This window comes from Scardinius erythrophthalmus (assembly GCF_964197995.2).
Source record: "Scardinius erythrophthalmus genome assembly, chromosome: 2".
NCBI classification, from domain to species: domain Eukaryota; kingdom Metazoa; phylum Chordata; class Actinopteri; order Cypriniformes; family Leuciscidae; genus Scardinius; species Scardinius erythrophthalmus.
In genome coordinates, this window is record NC_138222.1 from 37186157 (window position 1) to 37211780 (window position 25624).

Below are 25624 nucleotides of genomic sequence, written 5' to 3' on the forward strand. Positions count from 1 at the left end.
GGTTTCGCAAACATGTCATTAAAACTGCAGAAACTATATTTAAGTATTGACAAGGAAGATAAAATCCAAGCCTCTTGCAATAACAGACAAAGCGAATGGACATAATGATATCTGAAATCGTTTATAGTGCTGTTTTTAAACATTTTACAAGAAAAGATATTTATAAATGTATAAAAGAAAAACAGGATGTCATCATTTTGTAGCTTTGTGTGCTTGTGGTGCTTCTAACACAACAGATATAAAAAACAACACACAATTATCAAGCTAAACAAGACTAATTCAAGAAAGCCTCAGCTTTGATGTGAAATACCCAGGTGGCTTAGAGTGAACCTGAGAAAAAGGGTGAGAGAAAAGGTAGTGTTTGAATCATTAAGGCTGACAAATGACACATTTACTGCAAATTCAAAGTAAAAGAAAGACTTTCTGACAGAGAGATAAAGAACATATGAGTACATCTCAAGCATCCACGGCCCCTAAAGTCAAAAGGCTGACTGTTATCTCACAATCACAGCACAGCACACATGACAGAAGCAGCAACAGGACTGAAAGTGTTCTGAGGGTTCACTTAATGTTTTCCATTGGGAGCCATAAACAATAGCTCCTATCCGCTGGGTTATACAATGACATCCATGACATAATCAGAAGAGAGTTATGCCCAGCGAGCGACTTCTCTGTGTTTCAACCAGACAAGCTTCAAACAGCTGGGGGATGCAGGAGGGCAACGATCATTATACAAAATTCACAGAGATAACTATTCAATAACTCTGATCAATCAATACACTATTGTCTCTTTCTGACCAGCATGAGCTAAATAAATGAATAGATTTATTAGCAAATATCAGATAATTGCTAAGATTTTTTGTAAAAAAAAAACAACAACAAAAAAAAGGCACAAATTTGATCAAAAATACAGTAAAACAGTACTATTGTGAAATATTAATAAATAACTTTATTTATATACACACACACACAACAGTTTGTTCTGGTTATCGAATCTGATTGGCTGAGATACTTTTCCAGCCGTGCGACATTCCCCAAGTATCAGACTTTATCTGACCCCAAACTTTTGAATGGATGCATAATGTTACAAAATATTTGTATTTTAAATAAATGCAGTTCTTTTTAACTTTTTATTCATCAAAGTATTTTGAAAAAAGTATCACAGGTTATAACATTAAGCAGCACAACTGTTTCCAACATTGATAATAAATCGGCATATTAGAACTTTTGACTGGTACTGTACATATAGGCCTATATACATATATGTACGAATTGTATATGAGTATATATTTATTTTTATGCAATTTCTTCCTGTGATGGCAAAGCTGAATTTTCAGCAGTCATCATTTCTCCAGTCTTCAGTGTCACATGATCCTTAAGAAATCATGTTGAAAACGTTTGCACTGCTTAATATATTTGTGGAAAACATAATACATTCTATTTCCACATAATTTGATAAATAGAACAGAAAGTTCAAAGAGAATTGATTTGAAATCTTAAATCTTTTGTAACAGTATAAATGGCTTTCCTGTCACTTTTGATCAATTTAACGTGTCCTTGCTGAATAAAAGTATTAAATTCTTACTGACCGCAATAGTAGTGAATGTTGTGTTTTGGATGCTGGTCCCCCATCATTGAATGCTAGCATGTAATGGAAAATGGAATGGAAATGGACCAGTAATGGAAATTGAAGCTGCTCTTTTTTTAGCAGAGCATTCCACTAATGTTAAATAATATTGAATAAAATAAAATAAAATAAAATATCAAATGCACCCTCCCTACAGACCTTTACATTTATTGAATAGAAATTATGTGTGATGATTAAGGTAAATATATTGATTTACACAAGACAATATCAAATGATTTCATCAAATCTTTATAATTTAATAATCAAATCTTTACAAAGACAGAAAACCGAAATGCACAAAAAAAATCTAAATTACTGTCTGTATTCTCTTTCTCTGTCTTGAGCTCTCTTACCCCCTCCAAACACAAACACACACACGCACACACACACACAGGAGATTAACAGGAGCTGCGGTGCTGTATGACTTTTTCAGGCAGCTATAAATAGAGGATCGGCTCAAGCTCTGCGCTGCAGGAAACGCTCTGTTTTATTCACTCTGTACTACACAATTATACACACACGCACAATCTCACAATCACATTATCATTCCCATATGCAAACATGCATAGACATTCATGTATGAACCTGCCTACACGTGTGTTTACTGTATATTAAAAGCATTTCAGAAGCAACAACTATTATGTGCCCTAGGTGAATGTTAAACATAAAGATCTCAGTACTTTAGAATTAATGTTGTTAATGTACTGTAGCATTTGTATAAAGAAACACACTGCCAACAGGCGGCTCGATGCTCTAGCTCTACTGCTCTCTGTTGGCTGAAACTGCTGTCAACTACAGCCATCTGAGTAATTAACTACTGACGATTATGAACATGTCTCCTGTACGAGAGTTTGTGTAAAATAACTAATTCATCAAAACATCATTATAATGAAAGGAAAGTCAAAGATTTGCTTAAAGGGATAGTTCACCCAAAAAGGAAAATGCTGTCATCATTTACTCGTCCTGCTTTATTCCAAACTTGTACAAAGATATTTTGAAGAATGTCTCCTTTGAATTGTTTTTGACCATATAATGGGGTCCCAAAACAAAATTGGACCTGATTGAGACATTTCTCAAAATATCTTTTTGTGTTCCTCAGAATTTCAGTCATACAGGATTGGAACAACATGAGGGTAAGTACATTTTTGGGTGAACTATCTCTTTATATACTGTAATGGCACTGGATACACTGAAACCGTTTCCTCCGTGTTTGTCCATGTGTGTATTTACGGTGTCTCACCTAGGTCCAGGTGAGTTTGGTGGCGAAGAGGAGGATGATGGGAAGGCAAATTTATGTGGATCGGACGGGACATCACCAGAGGAGTCCACCAGGTCTGGCATGCCTGGCGATGTACTGACCGTCTCTGTGACAACCAGTTCCGGGTCCAAAACAAACAGCTCATCCTGAGAAATCTCAGTCACGTAGTTAAGATGCTCCTGAGACAGATGGAAAACAAATATGCATAGTTTGTTTGTGGACACTCAAAATTGCTAAATTTTAGCTCAAATTACTCTTAGAGTTATTCTATGGAGGACTCACTTGAGCTCGATCAATCCTGTAGAATCGATCAGCTGTTGTAGCTGTAAACACAAAAATAAGAATCCAAATCAGGCCTCTGATTAGTTACCAGACCTTCAGATCAGGTCTCCAATTACACAACAGTACCCTTCAACATCTACAGATCAAACACTGGGTTATTTTATGATATGTTGTTACTTCTGCCTATATTTGTCTATTTCTGGGTGTTCTTGCTTATAAATAAATTTCACCTTTTGATTATAGCCTGTGTTACTGTAGTCATTTTGTGCGTGGGTTAAAGTTATTTTAAATTCCCACCCATTTTGAGTTCATTCTAACCCAGCAGTACAGTAATTTTGTCATTTTTTAATTTATTTTTTAAATGTTGGGTCAAACATTAAAGGGTTAGTTCACCCAAAAATGAAAATTATGTCATTAATGACTCACCCTCATGTCGTTCCAAGCCCGTAAGACCTCCGTTCATCTTCGGAACACAGTTTAAGATATTTTAGATTTAGTCCGAGAGCTTTCTGTCCCTCCATTGAAAATGTATGTACGGTATACTGTCCATGTCCAGAAAAGATAATACAGACATCATCAAAGTAGTCCAAGTGACTACAGTGGCTCAATCTTAAATACTTTTTGTGCGCAAAAAAACAAAACAAAAATAACAACTTTATTCCACTATTCGTTTCCTTCTCTCTGGGCCTCGAGTTAGTTCACGTAGTATAACTGCGTAGCGCTTCTGGGTTGTACGTAAGATTGAGCCACTGTAGTCACTTGGACTACTTTGATGATGTCTGTATTATCTTTTCTGGACATGGACAGTATACCGTACATACATTTTCAATGGAGGGACAGAAAGCTCTCGGACTAAATCTAAAATATCTTAAACTGTGTTCCGAAGATGAACGGAGGTCTTACGGGCTTGGAACGACATGAGGGTGAGTCATTAATGACATAATTTTCATTTTTGGGTGAACTAACCCTTTAACCTAACCCAGCTTTAGTGTTGGGTAAGTTACTCTAAAAAAGTAATTAACTAGCTACTAATTAAATCTTCAACAGTGCAATTACTCTCTCTAAAAAGTATTGCATTACTTATTACTTTCTAAATCCCATATCAAACTCAACCAGTTAAACAATACAAGGATAGACATGAAACTGCTCTTTTAGTTCTTTCAAATAAATCATACACAATTGCATAAATTATCCTTGAAATTATTCTTCTCCATATTTAAAGGGAAAATGTTATATTAAAAACATACATTTTAACATTACATGTTAATTTTAATGTTAAATCCACTATTGTTGTATATGTTCTATAGTCTTTACAGTATTAAATGCAATTATATCAGAAGTAACTAATTAAATTACAGAAATATTAAAAGTAATCCCTTACTGTATTTTAATTACTTTTCCTTTGAAAAAGTACAGTTATTAATTACTTAGCAATGCATTACACCCAACACTGCTCAGCTGGATAAAAAAAAAAAAAAAACACACACAAAAAAAAAAAAACAGCGCTGGGTTGCGAAAAATGACCCGAACTGGATACTTATATGTAACATAAAATGTGTTTATGGTCGACACAGGTTCATGACACCCCTTGACAGGGTTGGCTGCAACAGATGTCAGTAAGATGATCTGAACGAATCAGAGGGTCCACAATCAGGCATGCCAGGTATTTAGACCAATAGTGTTGCTGGATTTGTGAAGGGGTGTGGCACTCCCTTGTGTTGTCTTAATGAGCGTGAAAAGAGATGCTGCTATGGGTCTCACATCTCACGGAAGCAAATTACTCCCAAAGAGAAAGCACAGGCTGAAAATGCACACATAAACAAATTCCCAAGAGCTTGTCTTCATAACTGTAAATAACATATTTGCTGCCGCAAAAGTAATGAGTGCACATGATTCCTCACGCTTTCGGTGACAATTTCCCCCCCTAATGCTGCCCTGGGGTACACAAATGTGCCATTCCCTGATCCATGAAAACGGCATAACACTGGCCTCGGATCAGACTTTCCCCCCGCTTGAACTGAAACTAATTATTTGACAGCAATTTCATAACACTGAGCTGAGATCAGAAGTGCTTCCACAATCACTCTGAAAAGTTTTGACTAATTCTGCAGCTCTCTGCTCTGGTAATAAAGCCCTTGGAAGCTTTTTAGTCTTAAAATGTTTTGCTCTGTGCCAGCGGGAAGAGAGGAAGGAGGGACTGGAAAGAAAGGATGAAAAAAGGGCGGAAAGGGTAGAAAGATGCATGTTCTGAACAGGGGATTGTGATGTACTGTCATTTCACTGGTTTGATGTGTAGCAGTTTAGGATCTATGTGAATGTGACTCAGCTGTCACAGAGGATTTGTGTATAATGATGACTGACTCCCCATAACTCGAGATACTGTCAAATGAAGTCTGATGGCCCTTTCAACACAATTCGAGTCAATGGTTAAACACACCTCAACAAAAGCGTCACCTGTATGCGAAAAGCAATTTATTTCTATTTATCATTTCTCATAGAATAAATAATGTGTACAATTATCTTTTTGCTCCAAAGAGTTACATGCATTGAGGGATCAATAAGGAGATAACTACAAGAATTGGAAAGTGGTCCACATAAAGGTCTGTATGGTGGCAATAATGGGCTAGTAGGATAGTGTTAAACAAACAATAAAAATACATACCATTCAAAGGTTAGAGGTCATTACAATTTCATTGTTTCTGAAAGAAGTATCATGCTCAACAAGGCTGCATTTATTTAATAGAAAATACAGCTAAAAAGTATTACAATTTAAAATAGCGGTTTTCTATTTGAATATATTTTAAAACAGTGTCACAACTCCAGTCTTCAGAGTCACATGATCATTCAGAAATAATTCTAATATGCTGATTTGGCATTTTAGGAACATTTCTTACATTATTATCAATTTTGACAAAAGTTGTTAATATTTTGGTGGAGACCGCTATACTTTTTTTCTGAATTATTTCATGAATAGAGAGTTCAAAAGAAATTTAAATGCATTCCTTAATGCATCCTTGCTGAAAACAAGCATTCATTTCATTTAACAAATCTTACCCTAAACGTTTGAACGGTAGAGTACTTTAAAGGAAAATAATAAGTAAAACAAAAGTAAATAAAGAAAGAATAGAAAATTTAACCTCTAATAAATAGAGAAATGATTTATGTATGATAATGTATGCCACATGCATGACTGAGTGATGCCTCTTACATAACCTCTTTCAAAAGTTCCTGCTGACCTGCTGGTGTGACTAGTGAAACACACATACCCACAGTGTTTATCATGTCAGACATGCAGTTAATATGATGCCAACAGCTCCTCTCTCTTTCTCTGTGGCTGTAATTCTCTCCCGCTGACAGTAATCATCCTGGCACTCCTTATTAGTGCTGAAATGTCAGAGTAGATTCTGTTCCTTAGTATGGAGATTCATGACACTTTCTCTTTTCCTCTTTGGCTCACTTTGATTCTGTCACTGATAAGAGAATATTTTGTTCGTCTGACTCATGGTTTTGAATCTCTGACCTTTCTTTGCCATTTTATTCACAGCAAACACCTACACTTTGTGCACTGATAAACACAACTCCAGCCCACATCCTTGAGGGCCACCATGACACACTTGCTGTTCAGTACCCCAGATCTGACTCTCTGAATTCTACCATCCAAACTACTGTGAAAAGAATACTCACAATCGAGAAAGCACCATTTTGGCGACAGCCTCTGAGATGACAAAGCCTTTGATTGGGCCCCGTCACCTTCCTGCGAATGAGAGGAGAAGAAAGTATGGGGTAGGAGGTGGGAAGAGGAGAAAGGTAGATACAGTTCTGATTAGTGTCAGTTTATGCCACTCAAAGCAAATTAACAGCATATGAAAAATGTGAAAGTTCACTATTTTCACCCCCCCCACACACACAGACCTGTCATTATATCCTGTCACATCAATTAATCTTTCCTAAAGCGCCAAACTGCCATTTGAAGATATATGTCATGCAAAGTCAAATACACACTACAAAGACTACACTCACAGAATCCACAAACACACAATAAATACAACACCTGCATGCACCATCACTATAAAGAAAGCTGCCATTCTCAACAGAAGCTAAATGTGATCGAAGGCATCCATCCACACAAAGCACATGGGAGCACTTAGGACCCAGGGGAAATATCCAGGGAACGAAGCTTTGAGTGAGTGGATTTAGCTTAGCAAGCATTTAGTATAAATTGTGCTTATTTGAAGTTTCACCCATAACATCTGCCATGAGTGAATGCTGTACTAATAAGGGTTCTCTTCACGTCTGAAAACAGACTAGTGTCTAGGAGGCGCTAGAGTGCTCTAATCTCAGAAAATGATGCGGGAGATTTCGGATGAATTGCAGAATACTCTGCTTTGAGGATCATGTAAAGCTCTATCTGAAAACAAACTCTCTTGCTTATTTGATCTCTTCTGAGTTTTACGCACTCTCACGGTAAACACGTCTGCCTCCGAGCCTATTTTTAGAGTACACAAATGTGCTGCTGAAGTTTATGTAGTTTGGGTTTGTGCAGGAATGTCCATCAAAATCTGACAGGCCTTAGTACAAACAGAACTCTGTTTGATTTTCTAGATTATTTGTCCAGGCTGTATTTCCAGTCTTGTTCCTGAAAGTGCTCCAGGTGTGCCTGTTTTACCTCTCACAGGTCTCTTACCCACCTGGAGCACCAGCCGCTGCAGAGATGGGTGACACGACACAAAGTCCTGCAGGAGACCCCATTACATTAGATACATACACACACAAAGCCCATCAGATCAGGCACACAGGCCATCAAGTTCAGATACAAACGCCGTCATATAAGATTTCTCTATCATTTAAAGGAACCGTATGTAAGATTGTGGCCAAAACTGGAACTGCAATCACTTTCAAATTACTGTAGAGCGCTGTATCCCCTCCCCCTCTCCTTTAAAGTCTTCTTTGCAGAAGATGGACAACAGTATTTCTATGAAAATACCCTCCAGAACATGAATTAATGAGAGAATGTGAATTTGAGACTACTTTTCTTTTTTTAAGAATACCCTATTCTGCCACAGACACTCACACAACCTTCCTGCCAAGGAATTCATTATGACCCGCTGCACAGTGTGTGTGTGTGTGTGTGTGTGTGTGTGTGTGTGTGTGTGTGTGTGTGTGTGTGTGTGTGTGTGAGAGAGAGAGAGATTTCCCCTGCTCTTGCCTTCCATATGATAACAAAATCAAACCTAAATTCATTGTGCATATGTCTCTAGACGAAGGCTCTAACTGGTTTGAAATCATTTAGTTTTCCAGCTAAACTAAGTTATTTGTACGACCAGTGTTTCTCAATAAGACAGTATGAATTAAAACAAGGAGAGTATTACATAAACGAATAAGATATTCTATACCAGGGGTCACAACGTCAGGGGAAAAAAAACAATGGTAAATACTAAAGGCCACCAAACCAAAAAATTAGCACAGTCACAACAATAAAATATTATAAAAAAAATTAAATAGAGGAGAAAATGCTTTACCTTATTTTTAATTGTTGCCATCAAAAACTGTCAAACTACAGTATTTCATTTGCCACTTTGCAGAAACAAGCTACATTAGGCAGATGCTGACATAAATTCAGACTATATTATTACATAAATAATATGAGTTGCAAAAGGACATTGTTTGTCACAATTTGTTTTGTCTATAAACTATTGGCTGGAGAGCATGGTATCATCTGAATCCACGAATGTCAGTTTTCTTATTTCATATGTAGTTCAATTTATTTCAATTTAGTATTTTGTTTGTATACAAAATTATAACACATTTTAATATTTGATTTTTGGGTAACAGTCATACACTTTTTGTTAACATTGGTTAATGCTTTAGGTATCATGAATTAACAATATGATATTTAATAATAAACCTTCATGAATAAACAATATTTATGTATAATTCAAAGCGATAGTACTGTACATCCAAAAATGCAAATTGAACATAATCTCTCAGCTTAGAGACTTATTTAAAAACATTAGAACAACTTTTGAATGGCAGTTTTGAATTTGCAAAGCGAAATAAAATGGACCGTTTAAACAGTTTCAATATTTTGGAAGAGAAATCTGAAAGGTGAATATGGATTATTGAATTTTTAATAATGAAAATGTGTTTGAAATGTTTTGAATTGAAATATTCACAGCTTAAATACTCAACCATGTTGAATTTCAGCCCATAAAAAAGCAAGCCCTAAAAATACAATGCATTAAAATGCAAGCATGGTTAATGCAATGCCTTTTTTTTTCAAGTAGTGCAATTCAACAGGCTTTTTTGTTTCAAAAACATTTGGCATTATTTTACATCCATAACTATCCCTTTGACATTAATCTTGATTAAGAAATGCTGTAAAAACTGCTGTTCATTGATTTCTTAATACTTATCTTGTTAACATTTGTTAATGAAGGTGTTGCTGATTTTTCTTTTCATATTGTACAATAAACAATTTTGATACTGTGTCACCACTACAATCTAGGTCCTAAAGGACAAACCAGTTGAGTACCACTGTTCTGTATCTGTAGTGCAGTGTAACATCTCCCTCCTTATATTCTGAGTGTTCCCATCATTAATCAAACTCTAACACCTCTCTCCTCTTTACTCTTTTCCTGTCCTCTTCATTTCTCACTTTTACCCCACTCCATCTGTTAACCCCACCCTCTCGTTTTTTACCTCCTGTAGTCTCTCGATGTGAGCTCGGCAGGTTTCCAAATCACTGTCTCCCGGGACAACGATGAGGCCCAGCGGAATCGCTGCAGTAAGGATGGAAAGAGACGAAAAGAGAAGTTAGAACGAGCGATGAGGAGAAGAAACAGAATCTTTCCATCACTCTTACAGTAACAGTCTGCTGTGTGTTGTAAAAAACTTGTCCCACATTTTCCTCTCAGGAGATATACTGATGAGAAATGGAAGAAAGAGTAAAAATAAAAGAAAGACTTTTCTAATTCATTTAAGGTATACGCTAATTCGTCTCTATCTTTGTGGATATATATTTAAGCAGAAGAGTTGATGAAAATGATTTATGGCAGTTGTATGAAACATGCACTGGCTCAGACTCAATCAAACTCAAACTAATCCACAGAATCCTCATGAAACAAGGTCAGACAGTAATAGGACATGATGGGGAGGATGTGGCAATTTTGTCTGCCCTAGAGTCTAAACCACTGAAGGCGTTTTGTGGACACATGGCTGCAGGCTTGTACAGTATGTGTCATTGAGAGAATATGATGAAATATGATGTTTGTGCAGTGGTTGCTGTGGGTACATGCGTCCTCTCATGCATATGGACATTCTAAGTCACTTTAGAAGAAAAGGGTGAAAGGCATAGAACCTGCACTGAAATCCCAACTGTAGCATGACACGCTCAATCACGTAATGGAAGTGCAGTGGTGTACTTTGAAGGCTGGAGGAGCAGTAGCCATGTCCTACCCTGAGCTGAGTCTCACAGGCTTCAGAGAGGTAAGGTAATATTTCTAAATTAAATGAGCATTCTCAAGAGGACGGCAAATTTCTCTGACAAAGTGGGGAGCGAGGGAGAGAGAGAGAGAGAGAGAGAGAGAGAGAGAGAGAGAGAGAGAGAGAGAGAGAGAGAGAGAGAGAGAGAGAGAGAGAGAGAGAGAGAGAGAGAGAGAAAACGACAAGGGAAACAGGAAGAAATGAGCACAGAGAGAGAGAGAGTAGCGAGATATGGGAGAAGTCTCTTCCATTGAGGAATGTTGGGTTGCTTAGCAACATCTGAACAGTCATTTCTCAAATTCAATTCAGGTTTGTTCTCCGCTCTCTCTCTTTCTGTTGAGTTGGTGGTATTGTCAATGCTTTTCAGAAGAGTGAAGACTAGTGAGGGACAGCAGTGAGCAGAACAGACACAGGGTTGCATGGTATAGCTTTCTATCACAAAGGAGAGAGTACAGAACAACTGTATGCACTTGAAAAGTTTCATTTCAGTAAAACTAAAGCAATAATTTGTCTTTATAAAATGTCACATGAACATCATGCCAGAGAAATCAGACTAACAGGCCTAAATAAAGTGTTTGTAGCATGGCTTCAACCAGGATTTATACATGTTACTCACACTACAATTGGTCTTGACATAGAGTGCTTCTGAAAAAGAGATCTGAGTGATGTGCAATGCATATTCAGTAGTTCAATTATCTTATTACGCATGGTGTCATATATACTTTGACAGACAGCTTGACTGTATCTGTTCATGAAGACGGACTTACTGTTGCACACACACACAAATATACAGACGTTCTAACACACTAGCAGAATACAAACCTTTCATATGTTACAGAGTATGGATTTTTGAGAACAGAAATGTGTGGCATTAACATCTCCGATGGATCGGCACAAAATAATCTGTCAAAACACAATAGCAGCATAAAGCTGAATCTAAACATATTCTCAAAGACCCACTGAATTTCATCAGTACGCACTGTAGTGATGGGACGACACCTAGTGTTGACAAATAGAACTGCAGCTTAACGGGACGGTTCAGTAGCAGAGTACCTAAACATTTAATATCTGACTGTTTAACAACAGAAAACAGTAATATCCAAACAACCGACAGTAATTTTTTGTGATACAAAATAATTTGTACTTTTCTAAAATCTTGCCATTTTGAATCGAAAATATGCTAGAATTTATGTTGAATGTGATGAGACAAAGAGCTTATTGCACTTTCTACATATTAGGCATACGAATATGAGAGAACGTGTGCATGTTTTAAAGTCACCATGAAATCAAAATTGACAATTCTTTTTTTAATGGACCATTTGTTGTAAATGATTTATCCATGCATAATCTTTAATCAAAATAACTTGCAGTGACACCTGTTCTCTGATGATGTGTTCACTGGTGCGAGGGCGGAACATCCTGTCACTCACATGACATTGCAGCAATAGCAAACCACAACTATCCAATGATCCAATCAATTCCAGAGGGACAAAATCAAGTCCTGCTCTGCAGGTTTTCTTGTTCAAGAAGCTGTTTCACTTGGATATCCATCACAATAGGGAAGAAAATACTATTGCCACTTCCGTTTCACGCCGACTTTTAAAATAAAATATTGTTTGCAAATAGTTCAAATTGATTACTTTACAACTAAAATCATCAGTACATTTGCTGAACTGTAATGTTAATATGTGTTTCATACTCACAAGCTTCTTTGAGTTTCTCCTTGTCGTAGTGCAGAGCTTCATAATCATGCATGCTTATACGGCTCACTCTGATCCGTAACCGTTCTGGAAATGGTTGCTGGCTACTGGATGGAAAAAGATTCCAGTTAGAACAATCATACAAACAAAGGATGTACAGCACAAATTGAGGCTTTCGAGAACAGATGCATGTAATAGAGTATGTTGCACTGTATGCACTGTCTTGGCTAGGTACAGTGTCTTGAACTTCAATAAATGGCATTGCTGTCGCCACACTTATTAAATCTGTCTCCACTTCAGATATTTAGCTTTTTAACAGTGGTTTCATTATGGGCATATCTGCTGTCAATACAATGCATTCACCTCGAAGAGAGAGCGAGTATCTAGATTGTCTGTCCTAAGCAGCCATTTATAAGGGTAATTTATTCACTTCAAGTTTCAAGGAAAAGAAATGAGAATGAGAGAGCGAATAAATCACACTAAATTTTCACACTTTCAGTAACAGCTCAATAGAGAAAGACATCAATCAAGCAGTTTAAATTTCTGCTCACTTGGCTTTTATTAAACAAGCTCATACAAAATACTCAAGTGTGTGTGTGTGTGTGTGTGTGTGTGTATTTTGGTGATTTCGCCCCTCTAAAGAGCCATGCTCCTTTAACACTCATTCTAAAATGGCAGACCTTCTGTTTAATAGCATATGCACAGTAGGGTGTTGCAACATAGCGGTACTGACGATAACCGCGATATTTAAAAATATTTTGCACGAAGTGTCGATCAACAATCAAACTACACTCGTATTTTGAGTGTGATTCATTGACCAAAACCAAAAAGTTAAAGATGAATTTGAATGAGAGCATTATTATCTTTTTTATTTCTATAGATAATGCAATTTTATTGTAATAGTGAATTATTTTGTCCCCTGACCAGTGTAGTGAAAATATGATATCGCAACAGCCCTAATCTACACACAGAATCCAGGAATGAGTGTGCTGTCACATAAGTTGGACTCACTCATTGAGCAGTGGTATAGATGTGCGTCTCTTGGTTTTCTGCACCATGTTGGCCTGGTTTCGCAAGGAGATGTGAATAACAGATGGCGCTAGTTTGCAAGGCTCGCCATCCACCTGCATGGGGATTGACTTAAGGGTGGTAAGGGTGACTTCACGGCACTGATTTAGCCTCTCACCGTGACCTCCGACCTGCAGCGTGGCCTATATTCACAAACAAAGCAGGGAATGTAAATTAACAATGCAACTTTAAAACCTTACTTCAAACTTATCCAGTCAGGTGAAACATACCAGTGATGTCATTGTGAATCCAATGACCTCAATGCAGCCATCATCATGACGCTGAGGCTCAAAGTCATGATGCTCACTTGGATTGCCCCATGGCATAGTGCCCGCACAGTACCTGCGATTAACATGCACATCCAAATGTACACGTCACACAAACAAATCTAGAGCTGAGTGACATGTTGAGCAAAGGTAAGAAATGTTTCTTGAGCATCAAATCAGCATACTAGAATGATTTCTGAAGGATCATGTCACACTGAAGACTGGAGTAATGATGCTGAGAATTCAACAAGTTGCAGAAAAAAGATTTTGTGCATTACCTGGGGATATTGAGGAAGACCAGGCATTGCAGCTTCAAATCCTGGACTTTCGAGGTCAAATCTGTGCCGTCACACTATAGAGAATGAGAGAGAGAAGAAAGCAGCATAAACTGAGTAAGTCAGCAGAGCAAACCAACAGTCAGCAGAAAAAAGGTTTCAACTCATATTTAGACACACTACCTCTCAATGCTCAAGAGCCCAAAGCCCAAGAGGAAGAAACACAAACAAACAAGCATGCAAATACAGAGACTTTGAGTCGAGCCAAAAAACAAACAAACAAAAAAAAAATCACAGCATATTCATTTGCATTTCAAAACACCCTAACATGCACACATATTTCCTCTCTTGTTCTGCACAAAGAAGTTGTACTGTACGTACCACCACTTTGATGTGTTTAGCCAGGTCTTTGGAGCTGCCCATCAAGAAATCAGAAAACGCTGTCTGTAGAAAAAGCAAACAATATTTGCATTATTCGTCATCACCAACTCACTGTCATATTTATTAAAGGTTATACAACCTTTAATGTTTCAGCTAACAAAGGGGTTTGCCATTATTATAGTTGTGAAGTAATGGAAGTAGTGAAAAAGCCTTTTTCTGGATGGAGGGAGATCTGAATGCAAGCTTGGAGTTGATTTTAAGAAAGGGGTGGGGCTTAAGTGGACTAAATGATTGGAGAAGTCCAGCATACATTACTAGAAAAAAGGCTTTCTTCGTTTCACCGGAAGTTTGATTAAGAATTACAAGGTCAAAACTAATTTAAAAAAATGACATAAATCAAGGAATCAATGCATGCAATCAATCATTTAGAAATGTGTTTCACTTACCCCTGCATAAAACATTTTGTTTCTGAATCGGCTGTTGAATTTCTCAGGGTTGGCCTCTGAGAATTAAGACGACAAACCACCATTAATCTCAATTAGTACCCTTCAATTAGAAATCCTTGATTCTCACACAAACGCTGTCTGGCAAATTAACAATCAGAGACTAGCGCCTTTACACCAACCTCGAGATTCGTGGAACTCTAAAGTCACATGAGCATCAAACCCAAGGCTGAAGTAATTATTGAACACGTCTAGAGGGAGCTGTGGAGCAGAGAAACATCGATCACTCTTCAGCTGCTTACATACTGAAGCAAACCTGTGCTTCTGACTGCATGTACAACAGCACTGCAGGTGAAGCTCTTACCTTGTCCGTAACCTGCTCGTCTCTTTCCTCTGGGCCCGCATCTGGGTTGGGCTTCACAATAAGATTCCATCGATCCAGCTGTACAATATTCCCATCCTCAACGTGAGACAGGATTTTACTCAGAGGTTCATCTGTGTAACCCTACATGCATACGGTTGTACAAGAAATGCCCATTCAGCAAACAATGCTTACGAATGGATAGTGAGCAGACTATGCTACATGAATTACATTCAAATTTACTATGGAGGAACATGATAAAGTTGGACTGATTGTTTGGGATAACTGTGTCTGAATGTGCAGATTTCTAACCCAAGTTTCACTCACCCCACCCCAGTTTAGCGTCCTAGCAAGGTCATTTCCTGTGCCCAGAGGAAGTACTGCCACAGCAGGAGAAGGGTTTAGCTGCAGCTGATCAAGAGAGGACAAGATCCAGCCCACCTAAAACAAAGCAGAGAGAGAGAGAGAGAGAGAGAGAGAGAGAGAGAGAGAGAGAGAGAGAGAGAGAGAGAGAGAGAGAGAGAGAGAGAGAGAGAGAGAGAGAGAGAGAGAGAGAGCATAAATGCATAAAATGCATAGGGATGCATAAAAACTTAATTATAAAATTCATTTATAGTCCCTGTCACACACACACACACACACAAAAAAATAGATGATATCTTGTTTTGTACAAATCACATCAACTCAGAAAACCACACAAGAAAAAGAACTCAATATGAATATCTGCAGTATTTAACGAAGAAAACCGCAGTTCAGCAGGGTGGAGGACGGGAGGATTTAATCTCCTTATTTCAGTTAGGCTTAAGGCAATATTCCTAAACTTCTCTCTCATGGATCAAAGTAAGTATATGAAATATAGCTGCGTTCAGATCCCTCTTTAACACTCTTAATTACTCATACAAACGGATTATGGAGATGTGACAGCATGGGGTAAACCAGGACACACACATCAGCATTACATGTCAGAAAACTCCTCAAACACATGACTCATCTGAATAGTGTCACAGTATTATGACTCAGGAGAATCATCTCTTCCTCTGCTCGCAGTCTGGAAGATAAGACTGCAGTGCCACACCCTGCTGGAGGGGCTCATAATCCTATATAAACCATTCACCAAACATCTACATAAGACTATGTGTTTGCAGATTATTGCCACACACAGACACACACACATTCACTCACCGTGCCATCCCCACCACAGGCCAAAATTCTCAAGTTGTGAACTTTGCGATACATCTCCAAGCTAAAAACAGAACATCCATGTAGAAAATATCACTGTATGATGAAATATATGACAAAATAATCACAATATATTTGACCAAATCTTGCAGCTGTTTACCACAAATAAAAGCAAATAAAAATAAAACATGTACTGTAGTGTGACCATTAACTGACATCAGCGAACCACAAACAACTTACTGTAAAATCTTGAATAGTACTTATAGTACAGTTGTAATTGAAAATATTATACCCCATTGCAAATCAGGTTTATTGGTAAAATGTACAGACTTTCAGCTGTTTGCAATGAACAAATCGAACAAATCAAAGAAATGTACAAAAAAGGGTGTTCCACTAAGTACTAAAGGTGCTTGGCATGAAGGGGTTGAATAATTTTGAGACTGCAGAAGTCATTAAAAGTTACATTTTCAGTTGAATTTGGGGAAACCACTTGAAACATTTGTTGTGTTGAGCTATTTCAATTACTTTTGTTTGATTTGTTCATTACAAACAGCTGAAAGTCTGTACATTTTACCAATAAACCTGATTTGCAATGGGGGTTGAATAATTTTGATTACAACTGTACTGTATTTCAAAGGGGTTACGCTGAGAAAAAAGTTTGGGAAGGCCTGCTGTGAATCATTCCATATGCAGATACTGACCCTTCCTGAGGACCCCCCTGACTGAGATCAAAGACCTGCCGAGGGTTCAGATACCACAGAAAGGACTGGATGATTTTAGCTCCCTGAAAGAGAGAGAGCAGAAGGGAATAGTTCATATAGACGATTATCATTTTTATGGTTTATTTAATTGTTGTTAATATAATTACTATTAAATCATCATCATCATCATTATTATTGATTTAGAAAGTAATTATAATACCTGGTTTCCTCCACTCTTCGGGTTTACAAACACCAGCAGTGGCTTCATGAGTTGAGAGGGAATAGGTCTTACTATGAAGGGCTTCCATCGCGCCTCCTGGAAAGAGAGAAATAAAGAAATAAAGAAAGGGAGAGAGAGAGAAAGAGAAGGGGGGGGGTATGTTTGTTCTCATACCTCTGCTCCTTTCTTGCTGGATTTGCGTTTGAAAGACGCTCGTTTCTTCTTTTTGCTTGACTTGAGTGAGGACTACGATTGAAAAACAGCACAATAACATTACTACAAAAGCACTCCACAAGTTCAACACATTCGTTAAAAAAGCACTGGAAAACTACCAGTGGAGATTTCAGAATAATGCTCTCTGTTTCCACAGATTTTCTGAGTATTTAAAATGTATACAAAACACAAAACGTTTTATTCTAATTTAGTTCTGAACAGCCATTTAATGCCTTATCTATGTACATTCTGTATTAAACAATCCAGGGAAGACAACAACATTTCTTTAGCAGAACAAAGCTCAAACAATGCTTTTGCCCAAGTAAGTAAGACAATGCTACGTTTTGAAAATTTACAGAATTCCTTAGGGTTTGCACTAGGTGGAATGTAGGTGTTTACATCTATCGTTTTACATGAAATTGAGCCATAGAGATGCTGACTGCCCTGCTTACAGAGCCACCAAATTCATTTATCTAATTCAGTTTGTGGGGTTTTCCCCATTTAGTTGGCCATGCAACAACCGTAATAGAGAAGTAATAGTGTATACCTGAGGTCGGCGAACCCGTATGATCCAGGTAGGAGGTACTATAACGGCGGCATGTGCTCCTAAAGAACAAGGTTCTTCTATCTGCTGCAGCATAAAGCATGTCACCTTATTATGATACTGCAGACAGGCAGAGAAAGAGAGGAAGGTTACACACATTTACATACTCTACAATATTAAAACACACCAATGCATTCAGCCTGAGAGTCAGACTTACTGCTTGTTTGCACCAGGAGCAGCTAATGGCTACAATCTCTTTACTGTGAAAGGCAAATTTCTGCTGAAATCCCTGTAGGTGGAGATCAGACTCATTGAGATACATGTCATTTCCCAAACATACGTCACATAAACACTTTTATCATGATTCTTTCTACCCACCTTTCCACACTGTTTGCATTTGCCCTCTTGTCTTCTCCGATGGACCCAGTGGTGTCGCACTATTGCAGGCTGTCATAAAAACAAGACACAAGATCACAAATAGCTGTCTCATCCATAGATTATGACAATCAGTGTTAAAAATGTAACATTAAACCAGTTTAATGTAGTGAGGTTATGCTGCGGGGGCAAAGATCAAGATCAAATCTGAAGTTAGGGATTTGGAGTGACACGCGGACAGGAAGAGACAGCAGAACAGAAATCATGGAAATAGAAGACTTCTGGAGATGTATCTAAAAACCGTGTAAACTCATATTTGAATGCTATGATGCAATGCCTATACGAATGTGGGCAAATGTATAATTAAATACTTGGGGGATAAACCCTCCCGCCCTCCCCCAGACATACACAATACTAAAATGATTTAGATTTTTTTTTAATTCTAAAAATGCAGTTGTAAGTTATCTTTCAGGGTTAAGGATTGGGATTTGGGTTATATAGGGTTAGAATTGTTTCATATTTCCAAATAAATAGATTAAGATCCACAAAATTAAGAGAAATTCACACAAACACAAAGAAATCAAAAACATAAATAAAATGAGATTTGAAAATAACAAAAATGTTTATGTTACAAACACAACTCTGTCTGGCAATCATTTGTGGATTCTGAAACATTTCTAGCATTGTTGTGCACAAAAATCCATAAACAGATGGACCCGCCGTCCACTCGAGCTAATCTGCTATCGGCAAATAAAACAGAAGTATTTGTGAATCGAAAGATAATTCAGAACTGACATTATTGGCTATCAATAGAATTAAGCATAAAGGCTTTTGGTAGTTTTCACAAAAGACCTGGAGCCATCAAAAACTGACAAATTCTGGTGACAAAGAAATTAAGAAATCTCTGTGCAGGTTTTACACATTGTTCATTTACATATACTACTGACATTGTAACAATAGAAATTTTCCAGAAAATTTACCAACTAACCCTTTAATTAATTTTTGTGAAACTCCTAACATATATTTGTTGATCACACTATTTATTTGTGAATTTGTTTAATTTTGCAAACTTCTTTACATTTATTTGTGAATCAATATCTATTTATTTAGACATCTGAAACAATTCTAACCACATATGGTTAAGGTTAGTTTGTATCAATTGTAATTAGCTTTATTTAAAACAACAGAAATGTACAAGCCCTCATTTTAGATAGCCAAGTAAAGGTGTCATCATAGTTGGGTGAGTGTGTGTTTGATACCTGTGTGATAGAGGTGTGTGCACTATATTTAGCTGCAGCAACTGTCATTTGTTCCAAAGCAGGGCGACCTCTGAAAGCTCTGCGTCGCCAGGTGCGCTAACCCACCAAGCCAAGATGAGAGACAGGAAGAGAAAGGGCACACAGAGGAGCAGAAGTGCAATGGCGAGATAGGGATGAGGTGACGAGGGATGGATTACAGCAGTGAGCGGGACATAGGGAACGTGTAAAAGGAAAAGAGGGTAAAATAGGTAAAATCATGATTTAAAGATGTAAACAGCAAACAGCATCAGTCAATGTAGTGTGTGTCAAACAGTCTGGGGTCATTTGGACAGCTGGATAGCGCTAAATTTAAGTTTATAGATAACAAAAATGAGGAGCTATTTATCTTAAAGTATAATACATAAATAATAAAAATACAATGACAAAGAAAACTGACTCTCAGCACACCACTGTTGGCTGTTTATATCAATCTATGAAGATTTTACGACAATAAGTTTGACAGAATTGGAAAACAGGCAGAATGGGAGAGATATTAAGAAAACAAAGAAAGGAAGAGGAAAAGAAGAAACTCACTTCACGGACATTCCGCGATCCTGATTCCCTGAAAGATGGTTTACATCTGAAGTTTATCTGAAAGACAAATAAAAAAATCAAGTTTTCTACAATACTATTGAGTATTTACCCTAAATGAAACCTCAACAGTTCGGTAGTTTATCAAAACTACAAAACTGTTTTATTCTACAGAAAACATGCTCAGATTTGAAGATGACCCACTGAGATCAACATTTCTGGATAAATAAAAAAATTAAAAATAATAATATGAGGACAGAACAAAAAGTAAAAGCACCACTTGCCTTACCATTTTCTCTGAGTTTGTTAGCCTGGTTAGTGAAAAGTATGATTAAAATCATCCCCTAATCAAACATCATTTCACCACAATCAGCCCCATATAGCAGACATAAACTGTCGAAGACACCAGCCAGAATCAGAACTGAGAACGCACAGAATCTGTGCCTCATGGATAAAATAAAACTCCACCCAACAACCTGACATTGACTTGCCCAATCAAAATGAAAGTGATTAAGGTTCTAGTGAGAAAAAGAATATGTCTGGCAAGAAAACCTAATACGATTAGAACCAGCTTTTGTCTTAACTTCAAACCAGTCAGGTTATCAAAAAGAGACAAAGGATGGCCCCTTCACATTCTGGATGGAATGAGAGCTTAAGTGGCTCCGGATGTTAACAGGACATTGTTATTTGGGTGTTCTAGGTTTATCAGGCCAGACAGTCACCAGTCTTTACTAAGATCAGATGTGTGAGTGATCCATTAGCCCCAGTTGAGTCTGAGAAAAAGCCAGAGGGTTTCTCACTCTGAATGACGGCTCTTTGAGAGGCACCTCATCAAGCCCCTCCCCCTGAGGCGGAGCTTTCCAATCCAATAACTGAAGGGAGGAACACGCATGGTCTGTGATGCAGTGTCAGATCATGTCTCTACCTTTGTGTTGCCATTAGAACCGGAACTCACCTTCTCCAACTGTTCAATGCAGATGGAGTGAACTACGATCTTGCAAGCAGCACACTTTTTCCGAGCAACAGACTTTTGCTGTGAAAAACAGGAAAGAGAGACATCATTAGATTCAGACTCAAACTGAGGTCACAGGTGATCTCCACTTGATGTAAGTTTAATGGCCAAAATAATTCAATCAAACTGGTTTGATGTAGATAATTCCGAAGTTAAAGGACCAAATCCTATGCAATGCATTCTGTGAGAAAGCCACCAGGGAGCAGCATTATACTAAGAGAGAAGAATATAAGAGAAAAAGGGAAACGGTGCGAATGATAGAATCTCTTTTCCCTTTTTACCATCCATCAATTTATATCCTCTCGCTCACCTTCTTTTCATCCTTTATTCACTCTCATCTGGAATAGCTCATTCAAGATGTCTTATCTCACTTTTGTCCCTCTATTTACTCTTCCGTTTACTCATTCTTGCATGAGGGACTTTTTTTTTTGGTATTCCTTTATATATAGAACACCCACTCACCAGTGATTTGGCGTAACAGTGCTGTTCTCCGACGTAACAGAAGTCCCCAGATACATTTGTCTCGAACCAGATGTGCTCTCCGTACAGAGCTGATTCCTGCTCAAACACACAGCATCAAATTAAATGTGAAACTGAAGAAAGAAACTATAGCGCTATCTACAGTACAATGAATGGAGATCTGAAGTCTAGATTATTTGGATTTGTGTTACTCACACTCCAGTCCACTGTGCTGCGGATTTCTCTGTCCGTTTCCCCCCTGGCCAACACTGCAGCACTAGGCTGGCATGAAAGGTGCTGGAGACCGGACTTGGCAATGGCCTTCCTACAAACAAACAAAATAGACAGGTCCCATAAAACATCAAGCAATAATGATATACAGAAACTCGGTGTATAACCCAGATGTACACATACACAAAGAAGGACAGTAAATGTGCATGGAACAAACAAAACCTTCAAATAACTTGAACTTAATTGAGCTGGATGATGACATTGTCTTCTGTAAAGCTGTTTTATAGCTGAATCTAATTTGTTTCATGATTAATGAATTTTGCAACACCAACACTGTTACTGAACTAATCTGAATCAGAAACTGAAATGACTTGAGCTGAATAATGACACTATTGTCATTTTAGAGCTGGTTTACAGCAGAATTAGAATTAGTCTCATATTGTTTGCATCATTTATTACTGTGAAGTTGCTTTGAAATAATCTATATTGTATAAAGACCTATATAAATAAAGGTGACTTGACTTGTTTAGCAGTGTGCCTGACATGTAAACCATCATGCCTAGGGAGAAGACAGATATTTCAGTTTGAAAAATGTAAGAGTAAAAAGAAGAGCGAAACTCTCAATCTTTTTTTTTTTTTGTGCATACAATTGAAGGAATAAGTTGTAGGTGTCAGAATGTCAGAAAGCTAAGAACACAAGAGAAAAAATTCCATAATCACCTCACTAATGACAAATACAGAGGAATTACCGTTGGAGTGCTTGATTTAAGGCTAGTATTAAGATAAGTTGCATTAGGGTTGGAATAATGTAGTGCTCTTTTTTTTCTTTTCTTTTTTGCTTCTCTAATCATGTAATCAATTAAAAAGGGGCATATATACTCTCTAACAAACCCAACAGCAAACAAAATATTTAAGTGAAAGAAAAGTCCAAATAGCCTTCATTTAAAAATAAATAAATAAATAAAAATATTACAAACACACAAACATAAGACATACAGCTGTAGTTAGGGCTCTACATACGAGAGGAACCCGCTCCATGTGTCAATCTGTGGGTTGTAGTAAGTTCCCTGCAGTGTGTGTGAAAGACTGAGATCTGGCCAGCAAGGGGAGCTGGTCATGTACAGTGCAACTGATCCTCGAGCTGCAAGAGAATTTCGCCTCCCTGCCCACAATCCACCCACATCGGACAGCCTGTGTGCCTGACTGGTCCTTCGGTAACGGCCATATAGCCCAGAAGAGGCTGGGCTTCGATAAACGGCCTCGGCAGGAAGTAGGTGTGAGGAGTTTCGCCGCAGGCAACGTGGTGCACGGATGAGGGGGCGGGGCTGAATGCTTTCTCCCGCCAACAAACCTTGAGCCAACCATGTCAGACACTTATCAGACTCCAAATCCATCCCTGCTTGCTCGTGCTCTTCTTGACTACATTCGCTATCAGAGAAAGAGGAGTATTCTTCTACACTCTTATCCTCCCTTTCATGGTCTTCGCTCATCTGCACCACACTAGCCAGGAGCAGTGACGGTCCCAGGAGCTGGGCATGAATGTTGCGGTGTTTGGCAGCCTGTCTTCGTCGGATAGCGAACCGCGGGGTCAGGCAGGCCGTCGCACCACTCGACCTCCTCCTAGTGAAGTGTCCTCTTCTGACACCTGCCTGCACGTTGCTGGTTTGAAGCTGAACGCTAGACCTGCGTCTATGAGCCAGGCCAGCTGAGGGCAGGCCCACGCTCGAGCGCCGGCGAGCTTTACTCGCTGGAAGTGACACACTGGAGCGCCTGCGCACGTTTGGCTCACAGGCTTTCCGCCTGAAACGTAGGCCGAACAATGTTTCCATTGGATGCTATACTGATGTCTTCCCAAGAGGACGCTGTGGGCGCAAGAGTGAGTCGGTCAGCACACAATATACACAGGCTACAACATACAGTAAATGAACAAATGTGGTGTGATTGTCTCCACAAATGCAGTGCTGTTCCTTTGACCTTTATTTTAGGTGAAATAACAATGATGGGATATCAGACCACCACTAATCACTCCAATCAACTCTATTCAATACCAATCAACTCTATTCTACACACCTACGTGACTTATTTAGCAACTCAGACAAAACCGAAGAAAACCATCTGCCACAATCTTTTGCATCCAAGTATCAGAATTGTAACCAAGAAAATGAAACCTCTTTTAATCAGCAATGAACCGACACATGATCACAATTGATTCAGGAGTATAATGTGGTCATGATATACCTGACGGCGCTCAGGTAACGTTACCTGGAGAAAGTGTATCTAACAGTGATATTTATACTGTAGAAGTCATCTCCACTGTCTGACCAGACAGAGTGACTTCAAAACAGTGCCCTTAATGGGATAATTCACCCAAAAACTGAAAATTCACAACATTCAAAACATCATTGGACCCCACTGTCTTTAATTGTATGGACAAAAAAAGTTTTTTTTGTGTGTGTTCCACAGAAGAACAGATTTGGAATGACATGAGAGTGAGAAAACAATGATAGAATGGAAATGTTGAGAATTACAGTATCTCAGTAGGAAGTCTCTATTTAAACCTCGATTAACCACTCTAACCCATACTAACACCCGTGCCTGAATTCTGCATCACTACTCAGAAAACTCACTACTCAAAATAAAAGACACAAAGACTGCAAAAGTATGTCTCTTAAAGCTTACAGCCACAGAGACATTCAGTAGGAGAACAATAATGAAAAGATGAGAGAGAACGTGTTTATCTATAGTATAGACCTCCATCTAATTTCAACAGTGTACAGTATGATTATTTGATTTAAACACATGGTCATAATTAAGAACACATGACCATCCAATGAACCACATAGGAAAGTGATATTATAGAGAAAAAGAATAATTTGATGTTTCTTAGAGTAAACCCTGTATTGCTATCTCTATATTTAAAAACAAAAACAGGAATCTAACAAACAAAATGTATAATTATAATTGAATACACAGACAAATGAAGTATTATTGAATCTAAACAACATCGGAAGTGTGTGGATTAATTTCTGCAGCCTTTAAAAAAGGGTTGTGTGTAACTCAAGCACCACAGTTTGAGCTCACAGGCCTTATCAGATTCCCACACTATTAAAGGTCACCAGTAACTGGTTTGTCAAAATACACAACATGACTGACACATTATTCTGTAATGCAAATAAATGATAAGAGAAATTTATACTGTAAATATGCATTTTCCATTTACAGAAGTCCACGAATATCAATTTAAGCAAGAATTTAAAGTGACAGGCTTGTGTTTTCCTGGTGGACGACACTAGTGCTAATGTGTCTTTTATAATGACTTTTGGATAAAGACTTTTCTACAAAAGAATACTATAAGAGACCACAAGAGATTGTCTATTATATAATATTGTCTTCTGCATGATAACACAGCCAAGTCTGTGACTCTTATGGTCATCCCAAATGATCAGAGCAGCCACATAAAAAGTTTTATTTTGAAAGTCTTTTCATTTTTTGAGATTTAAAAAGTGTAACTTTTACGATTTTCTACGCACTTTGTATTGTTACAATGTCATTAGTATACTTAAATTAGCAATGTTTGCTCGTTCTCTGTGTTACCTGGACCAATAAATTCCCTTTTATTTGTTTTGCATCATCTGGTGGAATTTTGACAGCTCTAGGGCTTTCGTAAAAAACTAGATTATAATTCCGCATTTTTGTATCCCTGCCCACGGACAGCTGG

At 38.0% G+C, this 25624-nt stretch overlaps 1 protein-coding gene across 20 annotated transcripts in view; it reads right to left on the bottom strand.

Moving 5' to 3' along the window:
- dgkza (diacylglycerol kinase, zeta a) overlaps positions 1–25624 on the bottom strand; it is a 110613-nt gene that overhangs the window by 18752 nt on the left and 66237 nt on the right. For 3 of the 20 annotated variants that reach the window (XM_081354245.1, XM_081354232.1, XM_081354227.1), the window contains exons 2-27: positions 21892–22000; positions 21679–21774; positions 21160–21237; positions 21005–21076; positions 20208–20264; positions 19635–19730; positions 18379–18447; positions 18218–18289; positions 18004–18120; positions 17418–17489; positions 17244–17339; positions 17024–17106; positions 16326–16386; positions 15471–15584; positions 15147–15287; positions 14965–15043; positions 14786–14841; positions 14340–14402; positions 13962–14035; positions 13648–13759; positions 13361–13560; positions 12353–12456; positions 9867–9946; positions 6852–6921; positions 3168–3208; positions 2868–3064 (exon numbers count right to left, since the gene is read on the bottom strand). In XM_081354245.1, the coding sequence (XP_081210371.1) occupies positions 2868–3064; positions 3168–3208; positions 6852–6921; positions 9867–9946; positions 12353–12456; positions 13361–13560; positions 13648–13759; positions 13962–14035; positions 14340–14402; positions 14786–14841; positions 14965–15043; positions 15147–15287; positions 15471–15584; positions 16326–16386; positions 17024–17106; positions 17244–17339; positions 17418–17489; positions 18004–18120; positions 18218–18289; positions 18379–18447; positions 19635–19730; positions 20208–20264; positions 21005–21076; positions 21160–21237; positions 21679–21774; positions 21892–22000 (2409 nt within the window). Of the gene's footprint in view, positions 1–2867; positions 3065–3167; positions 3209–6851; positions 6922–9866; positions 9947–12352; positions 12457–13360; positions 13561–13647; positions 13760–13961; positions 14036–14339; positions 14403–14785; positions 14842–14964; positions 15044–15146; positions 15288–15470; positions 15585–16325; positions 16387–17023; positions 17107–17243; positions 17340–17417; positions 17490–18003; positions 18121–18217; positions 18290–18378; positions 18448–19634; positions 19731–20207; positions 20265–21004; positions 21077–21159; positions 21238–21678; positions 21775–21891; positions 22001–22926; positions 23850–25624 lie in introns of those variants that run through there. The other 17 variants (XM_081354231.1, XM_081354235.1, XM_081354233.1 and 14 more) reach the window with 12 other exon arrangements.